Source organism: Colletotrichum godetiae, assembly GCF_030913485.1.
Source record: "Colletotrichum godetiae strain CBS 193.32 chromosome Unknown BDP55scaffold_76, whole genome shotgun sequence".
Classification (NCBI taxonomy): domain Eukaryota; kingdom Fungi; phylum Ascomycota; class Sordariomycetes; order Glomerellales; family Glomerellaceae; genus Colletotrichum; species Colletotrichum godetiae.
In genome coordinates, this window is record NW_026851324.1 from 92208 (window position 1) to 110108 (window position 17901).

General features: G+C 54.4%; 5 protein-coding genes across 5 annotated transcripts; 2 read left to right on the forward strand and 3 right to left on the reverse strand.

The window, feature by feature from the left end:
- Positions 1 to 343: 343 nt before the first annotated feature.
- BDP55DRAFT_734258 (beta-ketoacyl synthase domain-containing protein) lies at positions 344 to 7867 on the forward strand (the record flags this gene model as incomplete). Its single annotated transcript, XM_060580187.1, has 2 exons — positions 344 to 7754; positions 7818 to 7867. 2 exons carry the CDS (start codon positions 344 to 346, stop codon positions 7865 to 7867), a joined length of 7461 nt encoding a protein of 2486 aa, XP_060423028.1.
- Positions 7868 to 8846: 979 nt separating this feature from the next.
- Positions 8847 to 10834, forward strand: BDP55DRAFT_401042 (fungal cellulose binding domain-containing protein). The gene is made up of 5 exons (XM_060567295.1): positions 8847 to 9493; positions 9558 to 9741; positions 9805 to 10271; positions 10348 to 10677; positions 10733 to 10834. The coding sequence occupies exons 1-5, from the start codon at positions 9337 to 9339 to the stop codon at positions 10735 to 10737; spliced, it is 1143 nt and encodes a 380-aa protein (XP_060423029.1). The 5' UTR covers positions 8847 to 9336; the 3' UTR covers positions 10738 to 10834.
- A 97-nt stretch (positions 10835 to 10931) lies between these two features.
- On the reverse strand, positions 10932 to 11873 carry BDP55DRAFT_565491 (quinone oxidoreductase; the record flags this gene model as incomplete). Its single annotated transcript, XM_060570423.1, has 1 exon — positions 10932 to 11873. One exon carries the CDS (start codon positions 11871 to 11873, stop codon positions 10932 to 10934), a length of 942 nt encoding a protein of 313 aa, XP_060423030.1.
- Positions 11874 to 13382: 1509 nt separating this feature from the next.
- On the reverse strand, positions 13383 to 14587 carry BDP55DRAFT_773454 (uncharacterized protein; the record flags this gene model as incomplete). The annotated part of the gene is made up of 3 exons (XM_060581175.1): positions 13383 to 14119; positions 14220 to 14330; positions 14408 to 14587. 3 exons carry the CDS (start codon positions 14585 to 14587, stop codon positions 13454 to 13456), a joined length of 957 nt encoding a protein of 318 aa, XP_060423031.1. The 3' UTR covers positions 13383 to 13453.
- Positions 14588 to 14920: 333 nt separating this feature from the next.
- BDP55DRAFT_759061 (major facilitator superfamily domain-containing protein) lies at positions 14921 to 17004 on the reverse strand. Its single transcript, XM_060580821.1, has 4 exons — positions 15846 to 17004; positions 15748 to 15794; positions 15526 to 15664; positions 14921 to 15457 (listed from the first exon to the last, which is right to left on the reverse strand). The coding sequence occupies exons 1-4, from the start codon at positions 16658 to 16660 to the stop codon at positions 15088 to 15090; spliced, it is 1371 nt and encodes a 456-aa protein (XP_060423032.1). The 5' UTR covers positions 16661 to 17004; the 3' UTR covers positions 14921 to 15087.
- Positions 17005 to 17901: the final 897 nt, after the last annotated feature.

A 17901-nucleotide genomic window follows, 5' to 3' on the forward strand; every position in this document is an offset into this window, starting at 1 on the left:
GAGTAAGGCGGTTTGCCCCCTTACTTTTTTGACATGGGCACAGGCATCATGGCATCGACACTGTCCGCCAGGGAGGAACCATCGCGAGGTTTGATATTGTTGCTGCCATCGAAGTGATTGTCTATATATCCCTTCACATCGCACCGTCCAGTGTAATGTCTCTCCCCCTGATCACCACAGCCCTTCCCATTCTTCTCTATTGTTATACCTCTTACCTCCATCTTCACGCATCGAACAATTCTGCCCACGTGTCGACGACTTACACGGAGTTTTGTACTCTTCTCTTTTCTCTCCTCCCCCAACCCCATAATACCTAATTATCCTAGAAATACCCCTGACAGCAATGTCTACCTACAAAAGACCCCAGTCAGAGCCTATCGCCATTGTTGGCACAGGCTGTCGATTCGCTGGCGACGTAACATCACCAACAAAACTCTGGGATCTTCTCACCAACCCCAGACAACTATCACAAGAGGTCCCGAATAACCGGTTTAACGCCCAAGGGTTCTACCACCCAGACGGCGAGTACCATGGAGCCACCAACGCAACACAGGGTTACTTCCTCGAGGAAGATCACCGCGTATGGGATGCCGGATTCTTCAATATCACACCAAAGGAGGCTGAGGCCATCGACCCTCAACAACGAATCATTCTCGAAGTCGTCTACGAAGCCTTGGAATCGGCCGGATACACACTCGAGAAATACGCTGGCAAGAAGGTTGCCGTATACGCTGGACTCATGACCGCAGATTACGACTCATTATGCCAAAGAGACGACATTACATCGAACCAGTACTTCGCCACCGGCAACTCAAGAGCTATTCTCTCCAACAGAATCTCATACTTCTTCAACTTCCGCGGTCCCTCCATGACCATCGATACAGCATGCTCATCAAGTCTCGTCGCCCTACATCAGGCCGTGTTGAGTCTTCGATCTGGCGAGTGTGAAATGGCCTGCGTGGCCGGTGCCAACCTGATGATCACCCCCGAGCAGTTCATCAGCGAGGCCAGTCTGCACATGCTCAGCCCTACAGGTACATCAAAGATGTGGGATGTCAGTGCAGACGGATACGCCCGCGGCGAAGGCTTTGCTGCCCTGTTCATCAAGCCACTTTCACAGGCTTTGAGAGACGGTGACTCCATCATCAGCATCGTGAGAGAGACCGGCGTCAACTCGGACGGACGCACCCAGGGTATCACCATGCCCAGCCCTCTCGCCCAAGCCGAGTTGATTCGGGACACGTACCGTAGATCCGGTCTGGACTCCCAAAACCCCATCGATAGACCTCAATACTTCGAGGCCCATGGAACGGGCACCCAGGCCGGCGATCCCAGGGAGGCTCAGGCCATTTCAACGGCATTCTTCGGCAACGAGGCCAAGACCACTGCCGAGAGTGACGATAACAAGCTTGTAGTCGGATCCATCAAGACGGTCATCGGCCACACGGAAGGCGCCGCGGGCCTAGCTGGCCTGCTTAAGGTGGTCCACTCCATGATCAACAACTGCATTCCACCCAACCTGCATCTCAACACCCTCAACCCTAGCGTCAAGCCGTTCTACGGCCACCTCCGTATCCCTGTCGACATCGTCCCTTGGCCCCCGGCTCCGAATGGACAGCCCCTTCGAGGAAGCGTGAACTCCTTCGGCTTCGGAGGCACCAACTCCCATGCCATCATCGAGAGGTACGAGCCGGGCATCCACGACGAAGTCGCGAAGCACTTCGCTCCGGCCCTGGGGACGTCAGTCTCCTCACTCACCACCACCACCACCACCACCACCACCTATGACGCCGAAGCGCCCGCCGTTGGCCTTCCTCTAGTGATCTCCGCCAAGTCCCAGAAGTCTCTTGTCGCCGTGGCCCAGGCCCTCCGCGACTTCATGGTGTCCACCGACAAGGCGGCCGACGAAGTCGCTTACAACTTATACGCCCACCGTTCGGCCCTGACCTACCGCACTGCCATCAGCGCGGACTCCCGCGATGGAGTCATTGCCGCGCTTGACAACCTCCTCTCCAAGGCTGGCTCTTCTTCCAACCCAGAGCTTGGTGTTCGCGCCAAGCTCGACGGCGGCGAAGTCAAGATCCTCGGCATCTTCACTGGTCAAGGAGCGCAGTGGTCTGGCATGGGTCGCAAGCTTTTCCACTCTAACAGCGCCTATCGGAACACCATTGAGAACCTCGAGAAGGTTCTCAAGGCTTGCCCCCACCCTCCCACGTGGTCGCTCATCGAGGAGCTCATCCACCAAGAAGACTCTTCCCGCATCAACATTGCCGCTCTCTCCCAGCCTCTTTGCACGGCGGTGCAAATCGCTCTCATCGATCTCCTCGCCAGCATCGATGTCTCCTTCCACACTGTCGTCGGTCACTCATCCGGCGAGATCGGTGCTGCCTATGCCGCTGGCGTGCTTAGCGCCCGCGATGCCATGCTCATCTCCTACTACAGGGGTATGTCTGCTCACCTTGCCGGCGGCAAGGATGGACAGAAGGGCATGATGATGGCTGTCGGTATGACCCGCGCCGAGGCTTCAGCCCTCTGTGCCCGTGATGACATCAAGGGCCGTATCTGGGTCGCTGCCAGCAATGCACCGTCCAGTGTCACCCTTTCTGGCGACGTGGACGCAGTCAAGGCACTCCAGATTGAGTTGACTGAGGAGAAAAGGTTTGCTCGTCTTCTTGTTGTCGATACTGCCTACCACTCTGCTCACATGGAGAGACCTGCGGCCCAGTACATGGAAGACTTGGCTGGCTGCGGCATTGAGCCGAGACAGCGCAACTCGACCATCTGGATCTCCAGTGTGTATGCTGATGGCACGGAACCAAGCATCCCAGAGCTCAAGGGTCCTTACTGGAAGGACAACATGGTCAAGGCCGTCTCCTTCTACGAGGCGATCGACCTTGCTCTCAGCTCTCAAGGTCCCTTCGCCAGTGCCGTCGAGGTCGGTCCTCACCCCGCGCTGAAGGGCCCCGTCCAGCAGACCGTCAAAGCTGCCACTGGTGGCGCTCTGTCGTATGCCGGCCTGCTTGACCGCAAGAAAGATGACAGACACGCCTTTTCCGAATTCCTTGGCTTCACATGGAACTACTTTGGCACCGATGCTATCAATTGGAACCTTCTCGTTGCGCAGTCTACCCAGCCTGGTCTCTCGTCTTCGAGGATGGAGCTGCCTTCCTATCCTTGGGACCACAGCCAGATGCACTACCGCGAGTCTCGCATCGCTCACCAATACCAGTTCCGCGAGAGGGGGCCTCATGAGCTTCTCGGTGTTCGTACTCGCGATGATACTGAGTTTGAATTGAGATGGCGCAACATCCTCAAGCTTGAGACTGTCCCTTGGATCCAGCACCACAAGTTCCAAGGCCAGGCTCTGCTTCCTGCTTCTGCCTACTGCGTGCTTGCACTGGATGCTGCCAAGGCTGTTCTCAATGGTCGTGAGGCTTCGGTCGTTGAGCTTACGGATCTCGAGTTCATGAGCGGTATCTCCCTGGAGGCCAACACATACGGTGTTGAGATTCTAGTCTCGTTGAGCATCGCCCCCCCTTCCACCAAGGGCCGCTTGGCTGGCAAGATTATTGAGGGTGTCTTCACCATCACTTCATGCTACGCCGATGGTGTCACCCCTATGCAGAAGAACTTCACCGGTAACCTTCGCATCTACCTCGGCGAACCTTCCGAAGATGCTCTTCCCACACGCGACCCCTCCATGGCCGAGACGCTTCCCGCCGACACCGACTCCTTCTATCAGATGATGTTGGACATCGGCTTGGATTACACCGGTCCCTTCCGTGCTCTCCAGAGCATCGATCGCAGATACAACTTCTGCTCGGCTACTCTCCAGAAATTCCACGGCGCCGACACCACGGGACTCGGAGTCAGCCCTGCCACCCTGGACAGCTGCTTCCACTCCGTCTTTGCCGCTGTGGCTTCTCCCGGCGACAAGTCTCTGTGGACTTCTTTCCTTCCCAGGAGCATTGAGAAGATTCGCTTCAACCTTGCACTCTGCGATGGCAAGCCAGGTGACAACGCATCCCTAGTCGTCGAGTCAGTCATCACTGAAGAGATTCCTCGCACTAAGACCGCGACGACCAAGTTCGTAGGCGACATGAGCATCTACAACCCCGATGGAGAGATGGAGATTCAGGTCGAAGGCCTCATGGTGGCTTCCTTTGCCAACTCCAAGCCTGAAGACGACAAGGAACTCTACCTCACCACCGTGTGCGACCTAGACCCTGAGCACGAGATCATTGCTGCCGACCTTAGCCAAGAGGACGTCGCTACCGAGCGTATTTTGCTCGAGGCCTGCGAGAGAGTCGCCCGCTTCTACATCCACGATGACTCGCTCAAGGATCTCTCATCCTCGCCCGTCTTCTTCACTCCGCCAGCCACGCCCATGTCTCCTCCCAACGCCAGACAGTCAGAGACTTCCCCTAGCCCTTGGCAACAGGACACTGCCAAGTCATTGGATGCCTACATCCTACAGTCTCCCTTCCAGCACGCCCTGAGCTTCATCCGGTTGCTTGGAGAGAACATCCCCGACGTCCTCCCCGCGATGCTCTCGACGATTATTCAGGAGGCCAAACAGCTTCATCGCTTCCGCTCCCACGTTAGCCGCGTCGTCTCCCAGTTGGCTCACCGATACCCTCGCATGAGGGTTCTCGGCCTCACCGACCCCGAGACGGCGCTCACCAAGCATGTTATTGACGGTTTCAAGGGCTCGTTTGTTTCCTACACTTTGGGTAACGAGACTGAGCCGGACCTCCTGGCGAGGGTCTCGTCCGACGCGACCAAGAAGAAGATTGACACTGAGCACACCAATATCCTCGACAACGAGGACAACTCGTCTCTCCAGCCGTTTGACCTAGTGATTCTGACGACCTCGGTTGTCAAGGGAGCTGAGCAGCGCTCCAAGCTCAAGCAGGTTCAGAGCCTCATGAAGCCTGGTGGTTTCCTCATCCTCATTCATGAGTCGATGAGCCCCCTTCGTGACAGACTCCGTCGCGCCTTTGGTGTCAGGAGACAGGCTGACTTGCCGCTCACTCCTCCCGAGTGGCCTGACCTACTTGACGAGTGCGGCTTTGCGCGTGTCTCCAAGAACGCGGAGCAGTTCTTCGCTCCCGACTTCTCTCTCATCGTCAGACAGGCTGAGTCGGACATCAAACACACGGCTCTCAGCCCCCTCAACAGCTCCGTCCCCAAGGTCATGGGCCACACCCTCATCATTGGTGCCCAGGAAAACACGGCTGATCTGTCTGCCGAGGTGCACCAGAAGCTGGGACCATTGTGCAGCAGCATCGACATCATCGCCGACTTGGACTCCCTTCAGCCGGCCATCTTCAACGAGATCAGCTCCGTCATTTTCCTTGCGGACTTGGATGAGCCCATGATGAGCTCCATGACACCCGAGCGTCTCGATCTCTTCCGTGCCCTGATGGCGCCTGAGAAGGTTGTCCTCTGGGTTACCATGAACTCGCGCGCCGGCAACCCTGAGCACGCAGCCACTTTTGGCTTCTGCCGCTCCATGCTTGCTGAGATACCCAGCCTAAAGCTCCAGATGCTCGACCTGGACTCCCGCCGCGACTCGAGCGACTTGGTTGCTGAGACCTTCCTTCGTCTCAGCATGAAGGCTTTGCGCAGCGCTGCCCAGGATGGCAAGTTGCTATGGTCTCACGAGAATGAGATCTTCATGGAGCACGGCAAGAGGCTCATCCCTCGTCTTCTTCCCTGGAAGGAGGGCAACGACCGTGTCAACTGCCCTCGCCGACTTGTTGCTGACGAGGTCAACACTCTCAAGCAATGCGTCGAGGTTGTCTCTGCCCAGTCTGGCGATGGCTCCGCCGTCTATACTGCCAACATTGTCGAGGAGACCGACATTGATGATGCTGTGGCGATTCCCGATCAGAGCGTCATCCAAGTCAAGTACAGCTCAGTCGAGGTCATTAACTTTGGACTCAAGTACGCTTCTCACGTCTGCATCGGCAAGGAAGTCACTTCCGGCGAGCTGTGCCTTGCCATGACCAAGTCCAACTCATCCTACGTTACTGTTCCAAACTCTTGTGTGTTCCAGCTCAGCAGTAGCAACATTGAACCCAAGCTTCTGCTGGGTCTCGTTCTGAGATACCTTGTGGCCTTGTCTGTTGCTGAAGACATGATGGAGCAAACTGTGCTTCTCCTGGAGCCTGATGTCGCTCTCTTGGAGTGCATGAAGGAGGTCTTTGAGGCAAAGGGTGCGAACGTCATTGCCTGCACCACCAGCGGGTCGAAGCGCAAGTCCTTTGGCCAGCGCTACATCCACCCTTATGCCAGCAACCGAGAGCTCAAGGCACTCTTCCCTGCTGACGGAGCTTCCGTCATCGACTTCCTCCCCGAGGGCAGCGAGCTCTCCGAGACCATTCTCGACTGCCTTCCCGAGAACTGCGAGTACCACTCTCGCTTCTCCCTCCTGACTTCCGAGCACGTCGTCGCTCTCGGTGACTCCATGGACATTGAGCACCTCTGGGAGACTGCCATCGGAAAGGCAATCACCAACGTTAGAAGCATGAACGGCCGCATCGGCTACCCGACCCTGGACTCCATCTCCGTTCCTCAGCTCCTCGACCACACCGGCAGCAGCAAGCCCTTCCAGATCCTTGACTGGCGCGCCGAGCGTGAGGTGCAGCATATTGCCAAGCCCCTCTTTGGTACGCAGCTCCTCCGCCCGTACAAGACGTACGTTCTCGTCGGCCTGACGCGCGACATGGGTCAGAGTCTGTGCAATCTCTTCTTCGAGCACGGTGCGCGCCACATCGTCCTCGCCAGTCGCAACCCCAACATGCAGCCTCAGTGGATCGAGGACCTCAGCAACAAGGGGTGCGAGGTGCGCATTGAGAGGCTCGACGTCACCAGCATCGAGAGCGTGCGGGCTTTCAAGCAGAGACTGGCGCAGGAGATGCCGCCGGTCGCTGGTGTCATCAACGGTGCCATGGTTCTCGACGATCGCGTGTTCGCGCAGATGGACGTCGAGACCTGGAACAGGGTCATGCGTCCCAAGACGGTTGGCTCTAGCAACCTCGATGAGATCTTCTGCGAGGCTGACATGGAGTTCTTCATCATGACTTCGTCGTTCGCAGCACCCGGTGGTCACGGCGGACAGTCCAACTACGCCGCAGCCAACATGTACATGAACGGTCTCGCCGCCAACCGTCGCATCCGCGGCCTGGCAGGCTCGGTCCTTAACATTGGCGTCATTTACGGCCTCGGTCTCCTCCACCGCGAGCGCACCGACATCTACGCGTTCCTCGAGAAGGACGGATACCCGCCCATCTCGGAGCGCGACATCCACCACATGTTCCTCGAGGCCATTGTCGCGGGTCGCCCTCTCGACGGCCAGATCTACGATATCACCACCGGTCTCAGCCGGTACAACGCCAACCGCGAGGACAAGCTGCACTGGCAGATTGACCCGCGCTTCTCACACTTCACCTTTGAGGACGACGATGAAGGTGTCGAGGGCGAGGGCCAGGGCAAGCAGAGTCTCAAGGAGAAGATCAAGGCCGTCGACGGCGGTGTAGAAGAGGTTGCCGCGGTGTTGATTGAGGGTTTTGCCCGATACCTCGAGGTCGTCCTCGGACAGGGTGAGGGCAGTGTCAAGGGAGAGCACAGTGTTGGCGAGCTAGGCATGGACTCGCTTGTTGCCGTGGAGGTGAGGGGATGGTTTTGGAAGGTGATTGAACGGGATGTTTCTGTGATGAAGATCCTGGGCAGCGCGAGCGTTGCAAAGTGTGAGTTTCTGCTCTCCCCTGTTGTTCTTTGCCTATTGGACTTTGACTGACTTTTGGAAATAGTGTGTCTTGAAGTTGCCGATGGCTACATAAAAGAGAAGAACAAGGCATAAAATGCCGATACCATGCTCTGCGGGCTAGACCCGAGAGCGGGAGGGGAATTAAGAAGGGCTGTGACATCTTCTTACCAGAATCTCTGAGAATATGTTATGTACCATCATGTCTGCGCCGCATTTCACGTTTGATTTTTTGCTTTTCCTGCTTTTACTATGCATTTCAGCCTTGGGGTTTGGTCGATGGATGGATTTATTTGATGTGGTTGGGAAAATTGGTTGTTCCTTTGTCAAGTCTGTTGCAGCTGTGACATCTTTTTGTATTTGTTTGTATGATTTGGTGTCTTGGACTGGAAGGATGGCTTTCTGGACTTGGATGAAAAAACTTGGGATGTTGAGACGGAAATATCTGAAACTCGGTCGGTGACTTGCTTATCAAGTCGTTTGTTTTTGCTTCATGCCTGGTTTAGTTTTTTTGGCTTTGAGATATACCACAGTCCCTACAAATATCTATAGCAGTTTGTTAGAGGAACTTGAAAGATATTGTTCCTCATTTTGGTCTTCCTCACTTTGGTCTTCCTCACTTTGGTCTTCCTCACTTTGGTCTTCCCATATCTTGGCCATATCCTGATTCCTGGTTGATTATTCGCTGTGATAAAGTCTCCCTGCTCTTTGCGGAGTATTCTGAATGTAGGTGGCCAGGCAATCAACGTTGAGCAGCGGACCAGGAATAGCCCACCAAGGTGAATCAAGAATCAAGAATCAACACATTTCATCCCACAAGACCTTGAGATTTCCAAACCCACAGACTGCAATATAACCATTCGGGCAAGACAAGTGAACTGTCCGAACCCCAACTTCCAGGAAGGATCCCGCTCATCCGGCCGTGGCATTCAATGTGGATCCCGCCCGTTGCCTCTTTGGGGTTGGGGATGCCCTCCCTCCGCGTCCCCGCATCAACACCACGCTACCACCCGGCCTGCCGGCCCACCATGATCCACTTTCATCTTGTGAAGTGTGCTTCTCAAGCTTTCTTGCCCCTGTTTCCCTCCCATCATTAACCCCGCCTTCGTTGTCTAGTTTGCTCTCTGACTTAATTTGGTTGCGTTGTTTACACTTACCAAAGCGAACCGCGGACCTGGGTCCTGCGAGCTTGCCGTTTCTTTCCAGACACGAGATGAATCTCCGCACGAACGGGGGGCCTAGGGGAGGGATCCCCTAGATACCGACGATCCTTTTCCCGCCAATGATTGCAGGGAGCCCCCTCAGGTTCGAACGAGCCTCTGGGGGACTGATGGCTTCGGAACCACCGCTCGACCAACTTCCCGGTTTGGATTGGGTTCACGGACGGATCACGGATGGAGGGTCCCACCGGAGAGTACTGAAAGCGGGATGGGTTGATGTAGCGACCAAGGAAGAGGGAGCGAGTTCGTATGTCTATTTAAACAGGACTTGCCTTGTTGCCCGCCCTTGGGTCCTTGGTTTGGTAGATTGGTCCGTTCCCTCTGGAATCACAATCCACAACGACAATGGCTCGTATCACGGCATCCATCCTCGTCGCTGCCGGTCTGGCTCTCTCAGCCAACGCGCAAGCTCCCGTTTGGGGACAGTGCGGTGGCACAGGATGGACGGGTTCAACTAGCTGTGCTTCTGGAGCATATTGCTCCTCCCAGAATGCTTGGTACTGTGCGTAATATCGATATCGGTGAAGGGGACGGGTATTCGAGCATCAAAAGTTGACTTTCTATAGACCAATGCGTTCCCGGAACGGCACCGGCCGTCTCCTCCACTAAAGCCACCAGCGTTCCGGCCTCGACTACCAGCCGTGCCGTGACCACCACCTCCTCCGTCCGCTCCACCTCTTCATCCCGCGCCCCGACGTCAACCGCCACCTCCGTCCCGTCTCCTTCCGGGCCAAAGTACTTCATCACCTTGTAAGTCGAAACCCCAAACCCTCTTTACTCATGAAAGAGGAACGTAATTGAACACAACCCCAGCGGAGACTCCTACTCCCAAACAGGCTTCAACATCAACTCCACAAAACCCAACCCCCAAAACCCCCTCGGCAACCCAGACCTGCCCGGCTGGACCGCCTCAGGCGGCCTCGACTGGGTCGGCTTCATGGTCACCCAGTTCAACGCCTCCCTCACCTACTCCTACAACCTCGCCTACGGCGGCGCCACCACGGACGCGAGCCTCATCGCGCCCTACGCGAGCACGGTACTCAGCTTCATCGACCAGGTGGCCGAGTTCTCGCGCAGTCTGGCGTCCAAGCCGAGCTGGGCGCCGTGGACGGCGGATAACACTCTGGTGGGTGTGTGGATGGGCGTTAACGATGTGGGAAACGCGTTCTGGCTTTCGAATCGGGAGGCGTTGTTGGTGCAGGTTTTGGGGCGGTATTTTGATCAGTTGCAGATTTTGTATGATGCTGGGGTGAGGAAGTTTGTGTTGCTTGGTGTTCCGCGTAAGTCATGACCTCGTCTTCTTATCTTTTCCTTGCGTTGAGACCGCTCATCAAAACTGACGACACGTTCACACAGCAACTCAAAAGACGCCCCTCATGCTCGCCAACGGCGCCGACTCCAACGCCCAGCTCGCCGCGGCTATCAAGCAGTACAACGACCTCATCACTAGCAACCTCGCAACCTTCAAGGCCAAGAACTCCGGTATTACATCCTGGGTCGTCGATACCACTCCCGCGTTTGACAAGGCCATCAACAACCCGACTGCTTACGGCGCTCCCGACGCCACGTGCTATAATGCTGATGGCGTCAGTTGCTTGTGGTTCAACGACTACCACCCTGGCGTGCAGATCCAGAAGCTTGTGGCTCAAGCTGTTGTGGCTGCTGTTGGTGCGCCGTGGTTCACTTGTGAGTAGCCCACTTCGACGATCTTTGGTGCTTGTGTGCTAACGGGAGGTTGTAGCATGATTGAGCTTGGCTTTGAGTATCTGGCGCATGATATAGTTGTCTAAATAGTCAATCTAAGCTGCAGGAATCCGATGAAAATTGTCCAAAATTGTGACGCGCATGGAATGCTCTGGCTCTCACAGTGAGAGATCTCAACTGAACAATCTAATCAAGGTATCATGACCCCCATCTCACTAATCATAGACTATCAAGGATCAAGATGACTTCACGAGGTCATCGCTTACGAAAACAACACGCGTCTTCCCCAATCCTGCCTCGCTCCATCCCTTCTCAACATCCTTCATCGCAATCACCTTGACTTCCTTGCCCTTCAAACCAGCAGTCACACCAACCATCCCACCAAGCTCGTTCGCATACTCCCTCATGAGCCAGCTGCCCGGCCCAGCACCACGGAGCGCGACCCTTTTCCCCCGCAAGATCGCCCCGGGAAGGGTAATATCCCCGTCGCCAGACACAGAGCCAATGTGAACATACTGCACCTCCTTCTCCGACTTGGGCAAGGCCTTGAGGAGCTCCACGACTGGGGCGCCGTAGACATAATCCAACACAGCATCCACCTCGCCCAACTTCGACCAGTCTGTCTCTCCACCATTGAGAACGATGCGCTCATCAATCGGAATCTCCTCCATAGCAGCAGCATTCCTCGCAATACCAATAATCCTTCCCGCGCCCTTGGCACGAGCAACATCAACAGCTACTCGTCCACTCGCACTCGTCACTCCCAAAATCGCGACAGTGAACCCCTTCTCCTGCGGCGCCGCGCGCGCAGACAGGGCCATCCAGCTGCTCATGACGGGGTTCATGAAAGCAGCGACCACGGCCGCGTCTGCGCCTTCCGGAAGTGGTGCAACCGCAGCTCGCTCGACATTGACGAATTCCGCAAAGGTGCCCGTCGCGAGGGCGGCGAAGAAGTAGCGCTGGCCGGTGGTTGGGTCCTCGCCTACGCCGTCTGCGCCGGGGAGGTGCGGGAGCGTGGATGCCGTGTAGTGTTTTCCCGAAGCGCGGGAGAGGACGAGGCGGTGGACGCCTGTTGCGAGGACGCGGAGGCGAATTTGTGTTGAGGATGGTTCTGGGAGGTCCGGGACGGTTGTGTAGGTTGGGGGTGAACCCCAGGTGTTGATGAGGGCTACGTGCATTGTGTATGGGTGGGATTGATGGGTTTGACTTCCGAGATGGCTTGCTGAAGAAGACAAAGCTGATGTAGTGCTTAGATATTGACTCTGGGTCTTGAGAAAGTTGGGATGATGTCTGGGGTTGAGACTGTTATATACTGTTCGACGGGTGAAGAAAGAAAAGCAGATAAACATTGTGACCAACCACATCGTCCAACAGTCCAGAACCGGTAAGTTACCTCGATATACCTTACATACTCTCACTCAAGTAGGTACACACTTGGATACTTAGCGGCGGCGCCACTGCGAGACGCTGAGCATGCATTCTTTCGCGTAGTAAGCAAGCCCAAAACATGGCTCCCTTCACTGCGCCGCGCGCTCGGCATTAGAAAGTAAACCGCGCGCGGCCGGGAAGCATGACTCTAACTAACGGGTTAGACTAACGAGTTCATCTCGCGTCGCGGTGGCAAAGATTGGCCTCAAAGCTTAAGCTTTCTTTCCCGCGCGACAAGCTCTCGTGTAGGGCTGAATGGGCGGAACTGGCTTGACTGGCTGGTTAGAGACACTAGCCGGACTGCGTAAGCCGTGCGGAGCGGATTGCCACAAGTTGTGTGTCATTCGGGACGCCGGCACCGCAAGCGAAAAGTCCGTCGGCCTTCCGGGGGTTCACGGATCCTCCGTTCAGCACGGGACACGAACACATCACCGCCTTCATCGGCACCCTCCACCGTAGCCGGGCGAGCGACGGAAGATGCTGCTTCTTCTGTACTATCGCATTCCTTCTAGGAGCTTAATGAAGCACTGCAACTCTGGAAGTTTTGACTGACCTCTTCGCCATCCTGGAGAACACTAATGCCCGAATCGCCCTTGCCTTAGGACGCTTATTCCCGATGTCCGTACTGACTCTATCCACAGCCCGGCCGGACTCGAGACGCGGGCGCCGTCGACAAGGTAGACGTAATTCTCGGTGAAGTCCCATAGCTGACAAGGAGGCTCGATCTCTACTTGAGTCTGCATTATACTAACTCGACCGACGTCCGAACCTTTCGGCCGAGCTTGCGAATGTCTCATTGAATGATACTTATGGGGCCAAGCACCTGGATTTGTGGTCCTGTCGCCGCCCTTGAGGCTTGTATCCGTACTCTGAGGCCAAATTGCTCGTCCTACAGACAAGTAAGTACATATCGCACGGGTCGTGGCGAGAGCTCGACCGGAGATCCAATTGGACTCGGACAATCTCGGAGATAAATTCCAAGTTAGTGCTCTCGCCAATTGCCTTCTCTCAACCAGAAGTGGGTATCATCGTGGGACAGCTCATAGAGAAGATGGTTTGAAAAGCCGCTCATAATTCCAAACTGTTTCGGTCCGAGATTAGGCTCGGAGACTTCGCAAGTAGATGAGCCCCCATGAGTCCTCTCGCGTTAACTAAAGTACTAATGGAGACGAGTCTGGGGGTCTTGATTTTCAAAAAAAAAAAAAAAAAAAAAAAAAAAAAAAAAAAAAAAAAAAAACCGGTAGGGGTACGTGTTTGTGAGGCAAGGTGTGTTGTTTCGACTTTTGATGCGACCCAGGTACCCTGGAACAGACGCCGCACGTGCCGATATCTACATGTGTAAGTACCTTGTAGCCTCTAGACGATGCTTATGCCCCCCCCATACTCTGACCTTGACATCGATAAAACCAATGATATAATCCTCGAAGTGGGCGAAGCCATCGTACGTCAACTCGCTATCGAGTACTTGCCCTGAGACGACTCCATTGGCGCGCTGATGTACGACTTCATCAAGCACAATAGTTGTCTTGGTAACGTTGGCCACCAATGTCTGACCGTCTCCTAAGCTAAACGTCACGATCAATCCGTCTACATCGTTCAGTCCTATGGTCGGTAGATTTGCGGCCAATCCTCCCCACTGCTGGACATTCACGGATCCAGCGCTACACGCGACACGAATAGGCTCCCCATCCTTTGCGACGTAGGCGTACGAACAAGTCGAGTTGTCCTTCTCCGTAACCACAAACCAGACCACAAAATAGGGGCCGAATTGTGCGTGGACCCAGCCCCGAAACTTGTGCGATTTGATGATGGACTTATCGGCCCACTTCTTGTCGTTGTAACCAACGCCGTTGACGAAGCTGATGCGCTCGCCGTCAATAGTGATGTCAACATCTGCGGCGGCACCGGGAACAGCGTTGGCCCAGCAGACATAAGGCAGGAGTTCTTCGCTGACATCGGGTTCGTTTAAAGCACATAGATAGTGGGCGGGTGCGCGCTGTCTTTGATCAGCAGAATGTTGAGGCGTATGTTTAGCAGGGCTTGTCCAGCGGTGTGCCTAGAAACGCGGCGTCTATACCTTTCCACTCCCCGCGAACGCCATTCTCGTCGTTGGTAATCGTGGCTCTATCGGTAGCTTCAACAGTCTTGTGAAACCCGGTGCCATTGGAGAACGATCCGGTGACTTGCACCACCAAAGGCTGAGGTTCCTAGGTCCACAAAGTTGAAGAAGACCACCTCCACGGCTGTGCTGTCCCCAACAACTACAGGCTACGTGTCGAAGTACCAAAAGTCGGAAGTGGGGGGCGTTGACCGAGAAGTTAGCCTTTGCGCCGTCAAGACTATCGGGCAAGGAGATGGGCTCGACGGGGACTGTGTAGTTGCTGAAAGAGGGTAAGAGGTTCAGGGTGTACCCAAGTGCTGGGCGGAGTAGCAGGGCGGTGAGAGCCATGGTATAAAGGGCCATTTTGTATTTTGTGATAGCAAAGACAAAAATTCCAGGAGTGATTGAAGCCGAAGAGACAGAGACCAAGGTTGTATCAAAGGGTTTTAAGAAGTACACCACTCATTCCACGCTGCAACGTGAGAGACCCTCGGGTAGCAATTGAAAACGAGTATCACTTGCTTCTATCCAACAACGCCGCCGCAAGATCAATGTAGAACAGGACTACATCACCATCTACCAACCAATCAACCACTGCTGCCTGGGATTTCACTTTCGAGTAGTCCCTAGTAGAGGCCACGGCCACGTAGTGAACGCCATGATAGTACAGATATAAGGTATACATGAAACCTATGCGCGTATCAATCTTGGATTCGTATTCACATGGGGCCAGTACCCTCTCACCGATCAACATCAAGTTTTCTTCTTAACGGCCCCGTTAGCTCCCGATCGCAATGGTAAAGGATCTCCAGTAGTGAGTTCAAAGCGTAGATCATTTGCCCTCGGTTATCCGTATAACCTCTTCAGTCCTTCAGATCCAGACATAACGGGCTCTTGCTCCGCATTTTGTGCCCATACCTGAGGAACACGAAAGGGATGAAGGTCATGGCCAATGCTATGAAGCCAAGCATCGAACATGCCCAAGGCACGCCTAGGGTGTCATGCATCGGCTTCGCTGCCAGCGGCAGACATACGGCGCATATCGATCGTGTTGTGCTGGCAGCGGACTGAGCCGATGCCGAGAACTCTTTGTACGCATCACTTAGGTAGTTCAGCATCGACATCAGCACGAGCAGATAGCTGACACCGAACAGAACTCCCGACATCATGGGCACAACAGGACTGACGTGTATATCCGATGTCCAGCCCAGCCAGAAGAGGGCCAGAGGGATTCTGTAGTCGGATGGTTAGCGCACTTCCATAGAGCTCAGCGGATGGCTGAAGTGAAGCCTTGGCCGCACCCAGGTCCTCCTAGACATGCCATAGGCAGTCTTCGATTTTCCTCCTTTGATGCCCATTCAGCTCCTGCTTTTACAGCTCTGGTGTGGTATGAGCTGTATGCAAGGTAAATGCACAAGGCGATCAGAGAACCAAAGGCAACTTTGGATCAACGTCAGAACTCAAAAGTCGCAAACTGGTATATCGCATAGTCATACAGATTGGGTTCGGAAGCATTGACGTACCTGGTAAGAACGCCAGGCCAGCTGGGCCAGGGGATAGACCATACATACTTGAAGAAACCGTCAGCTGGTTGTGGGACCTAATTATTTAGAAGAGCAACGGACCCTGGAAGATGATTGGATACACCTGGAAGAAGAGGTATAAGACGGAGTATATCATTGCCACATAAAGTGACGTGTACAGAACGATGGGTTCATGCACAAGAATTGAGAAGGGCCTAGCGAAAATGACTTGCATCTTGCCACCAACGGTTCCGGTCTTCGAGAGGGGAGCCCGGTAGACCGTCTCGTCAACTGCCGTGGAAGGACCGACCAGCTGCCGTCCGACACTTTTATTCAGCACCGGCAGGTATGTCTCGGGAAAAAAGAACAGGGCCGGAAGTCCGGCACCAAAGAGGGAGAAGCCGATCCAAAAGGTTACGCGCCAGTCAACTACCAACGCGAATCCGGATATGGCAGGCCCTAGATGAGACCCAACAGTTGTGGCGGCCATGTAATATGCCATCGCATGTCCTCGCGTAATTGGGTCCTCGTAGATGTCGGCATAGACCCCAGGCACAACTCCATTGGGGAAAACACTACAAATCCCTGCCAACAGGCGGAAAATCAGCAGTGCTGTATACATCGGGCTCACGGCGCAGGCCAATGTGAAGATAGTAGAGCCAGTGTAGGCAACGAGGAGCACAGGCAAATGGCCGATGTATTCGCTCAGCGGTACCATAATTAGCGGTCCGATCGCATATCCGAAGAGGAACAAAGAGTTGAGCAGGACGAGGTATGTGTTTTCGATGACGAAGAAATCTTGTGTAAGAAGCCTACAGCTCCGGAAGGTAAAGAGGAACCGATTGCGCTGTTGATGGCAAACCAGATGCCAAAATTGACGATAAAGTGCTTTCGCATCTATGATTGAAAACATTAACCATTGAACGGATCGAAGGACGAGTTGAAATAGCAAGCAGACGAACGGGGGAGAATAGGAGAGGGTGTTTTGAGTATGGGAGCTCAAAAGGCTCTGGTGGGACGGGCCTCGTGGAAGACGTGGCCAACACAGGTTCCGAGCGTGTTGACAGCCGAGCCATGTTTTTCCTTCGAAGTAAAGTAGTGTTTGGCAATAACTCGTAAAAGGTCAGCAGGATGTAGCTTGAAGAACAGATGCGGAGTACGTTACGAGTATAAAATGTCGGTGACAGGCAGTCTGGCCTAGACGATCACAGTTGGTATCAACTTCTCAGGTCTGAGAAGTCTGGAATGGTGTTCTTGCGACCAACAACAGAATTTCGGGACAGAAGAGAGCAATCCTCGTAAGATGCACATGAGGCAAGCCGACATCAGCCGGGCATCTATGTCGGACATCGCACGGGAACAGCGTTATCTTGAACATAATTGTCACCGGTATCGGAGTTTGACCAGTGTTCAGTTTAGATTGGTGTTCTCGAAAACTACCACCGGTCATAGCATCTGTATGGCGGAGGCATCGATGTTGGATCATTCTGAAAAACAAGGCCAGCCAGCTTAGAGTTCGTGGTAATGCCAACATGTCAAGAACCTTCCCCTATCTTGACCTAACATACCATCCGACATTACCCCATGGCTGGCATGTCCATTCACAAGATCACACAGCTTGGTGAGAGAAACAGAAAGGAGCATGGCGGTTGGTCATTACTTCCTTCAGACTACCTGAGGGCACTCGGCTCTTGACGATGGAAGTTCAAGCAGTGCGGGCGACGATATTGGCATTGCTTGTTACAATACAAAAAGACGGTGATGCTAGTATGGTTCGGAGAGAAAGTTCCCACAAATCATCTGTCTGTGTGTTTCAGTAGAAGCGCATTTCCCAACTCCCATGTACCTAACACAGGAAGGGCACGAAGGGAGCGCATGACATCGTGACTCGTACTCAGTCTGTGGATACCATGAGATCGCTGCTAACACCAGGGTAGCAATCGCATTAGGAATGACTAGCGAAGGAGATGCCAGATCTAGAAGTACTATAAGCTGTTCCGCTTGGAGACAATACTCTCGAACCGCATATGGTAGCGAGATATTTGATCCTATCGGGATAGGTAAAGTAGTCTATGTATCGACAATTATTATGCCCATGCCGGGCTGCCGGATCTCACTTTGAGTCTTTGATGACCAGGATGCATTTTTAACGGC

Excerpts from the sequence above, each read along its gene's own strand:
- BDP55DRAFT_759061 (XM_060580821.1), bottom strand. The coding sequence starts at position 16,660 with ATGTTTTCAATCATAGATGCGAAAGCACTTTATCGTCAATTTTGGCAT. Across the intron at positions 15,795-15,845 it reads CCAATCATCTTCCAGGGTCC|TATGTATGGTCTATCCCCTG; the intron begins GTTGCTCTTCTA and ends GGTTTCTTCAAG. Across the intron at positions 15,665-15,747 it reads TGGCCTGGCGTTCTTACCAG|TTGCCTTTGGTTCTCTGATC; the intron begins GTACGTCAATGC and ends GTTGATCCAAAG.
- BDP55DRAFT_401042 (XM_060567295.1), top strand. The coding sequence starts at position 9,337 with ATGGCTCGTATCACGGCATCCATCCTCGTCGCTGCCGGTCTGGCTCTC. Across the intron at positions 9,494-9,557 it reads CTCCCAGAATGCTTGGTACT|ACCAATGCGTTCCCGGAACG; the intron begins GTGCGTAATATC and ends GACTTTCTATAG. Across the intron at positions 10,272-10,347 it reads TGTGTTGCTTGGTGTTCCGC|CAACTCAAAAGACGCCCCTC; the intron begins GTAAGTCATGAC and ends ACGTTCACACAG.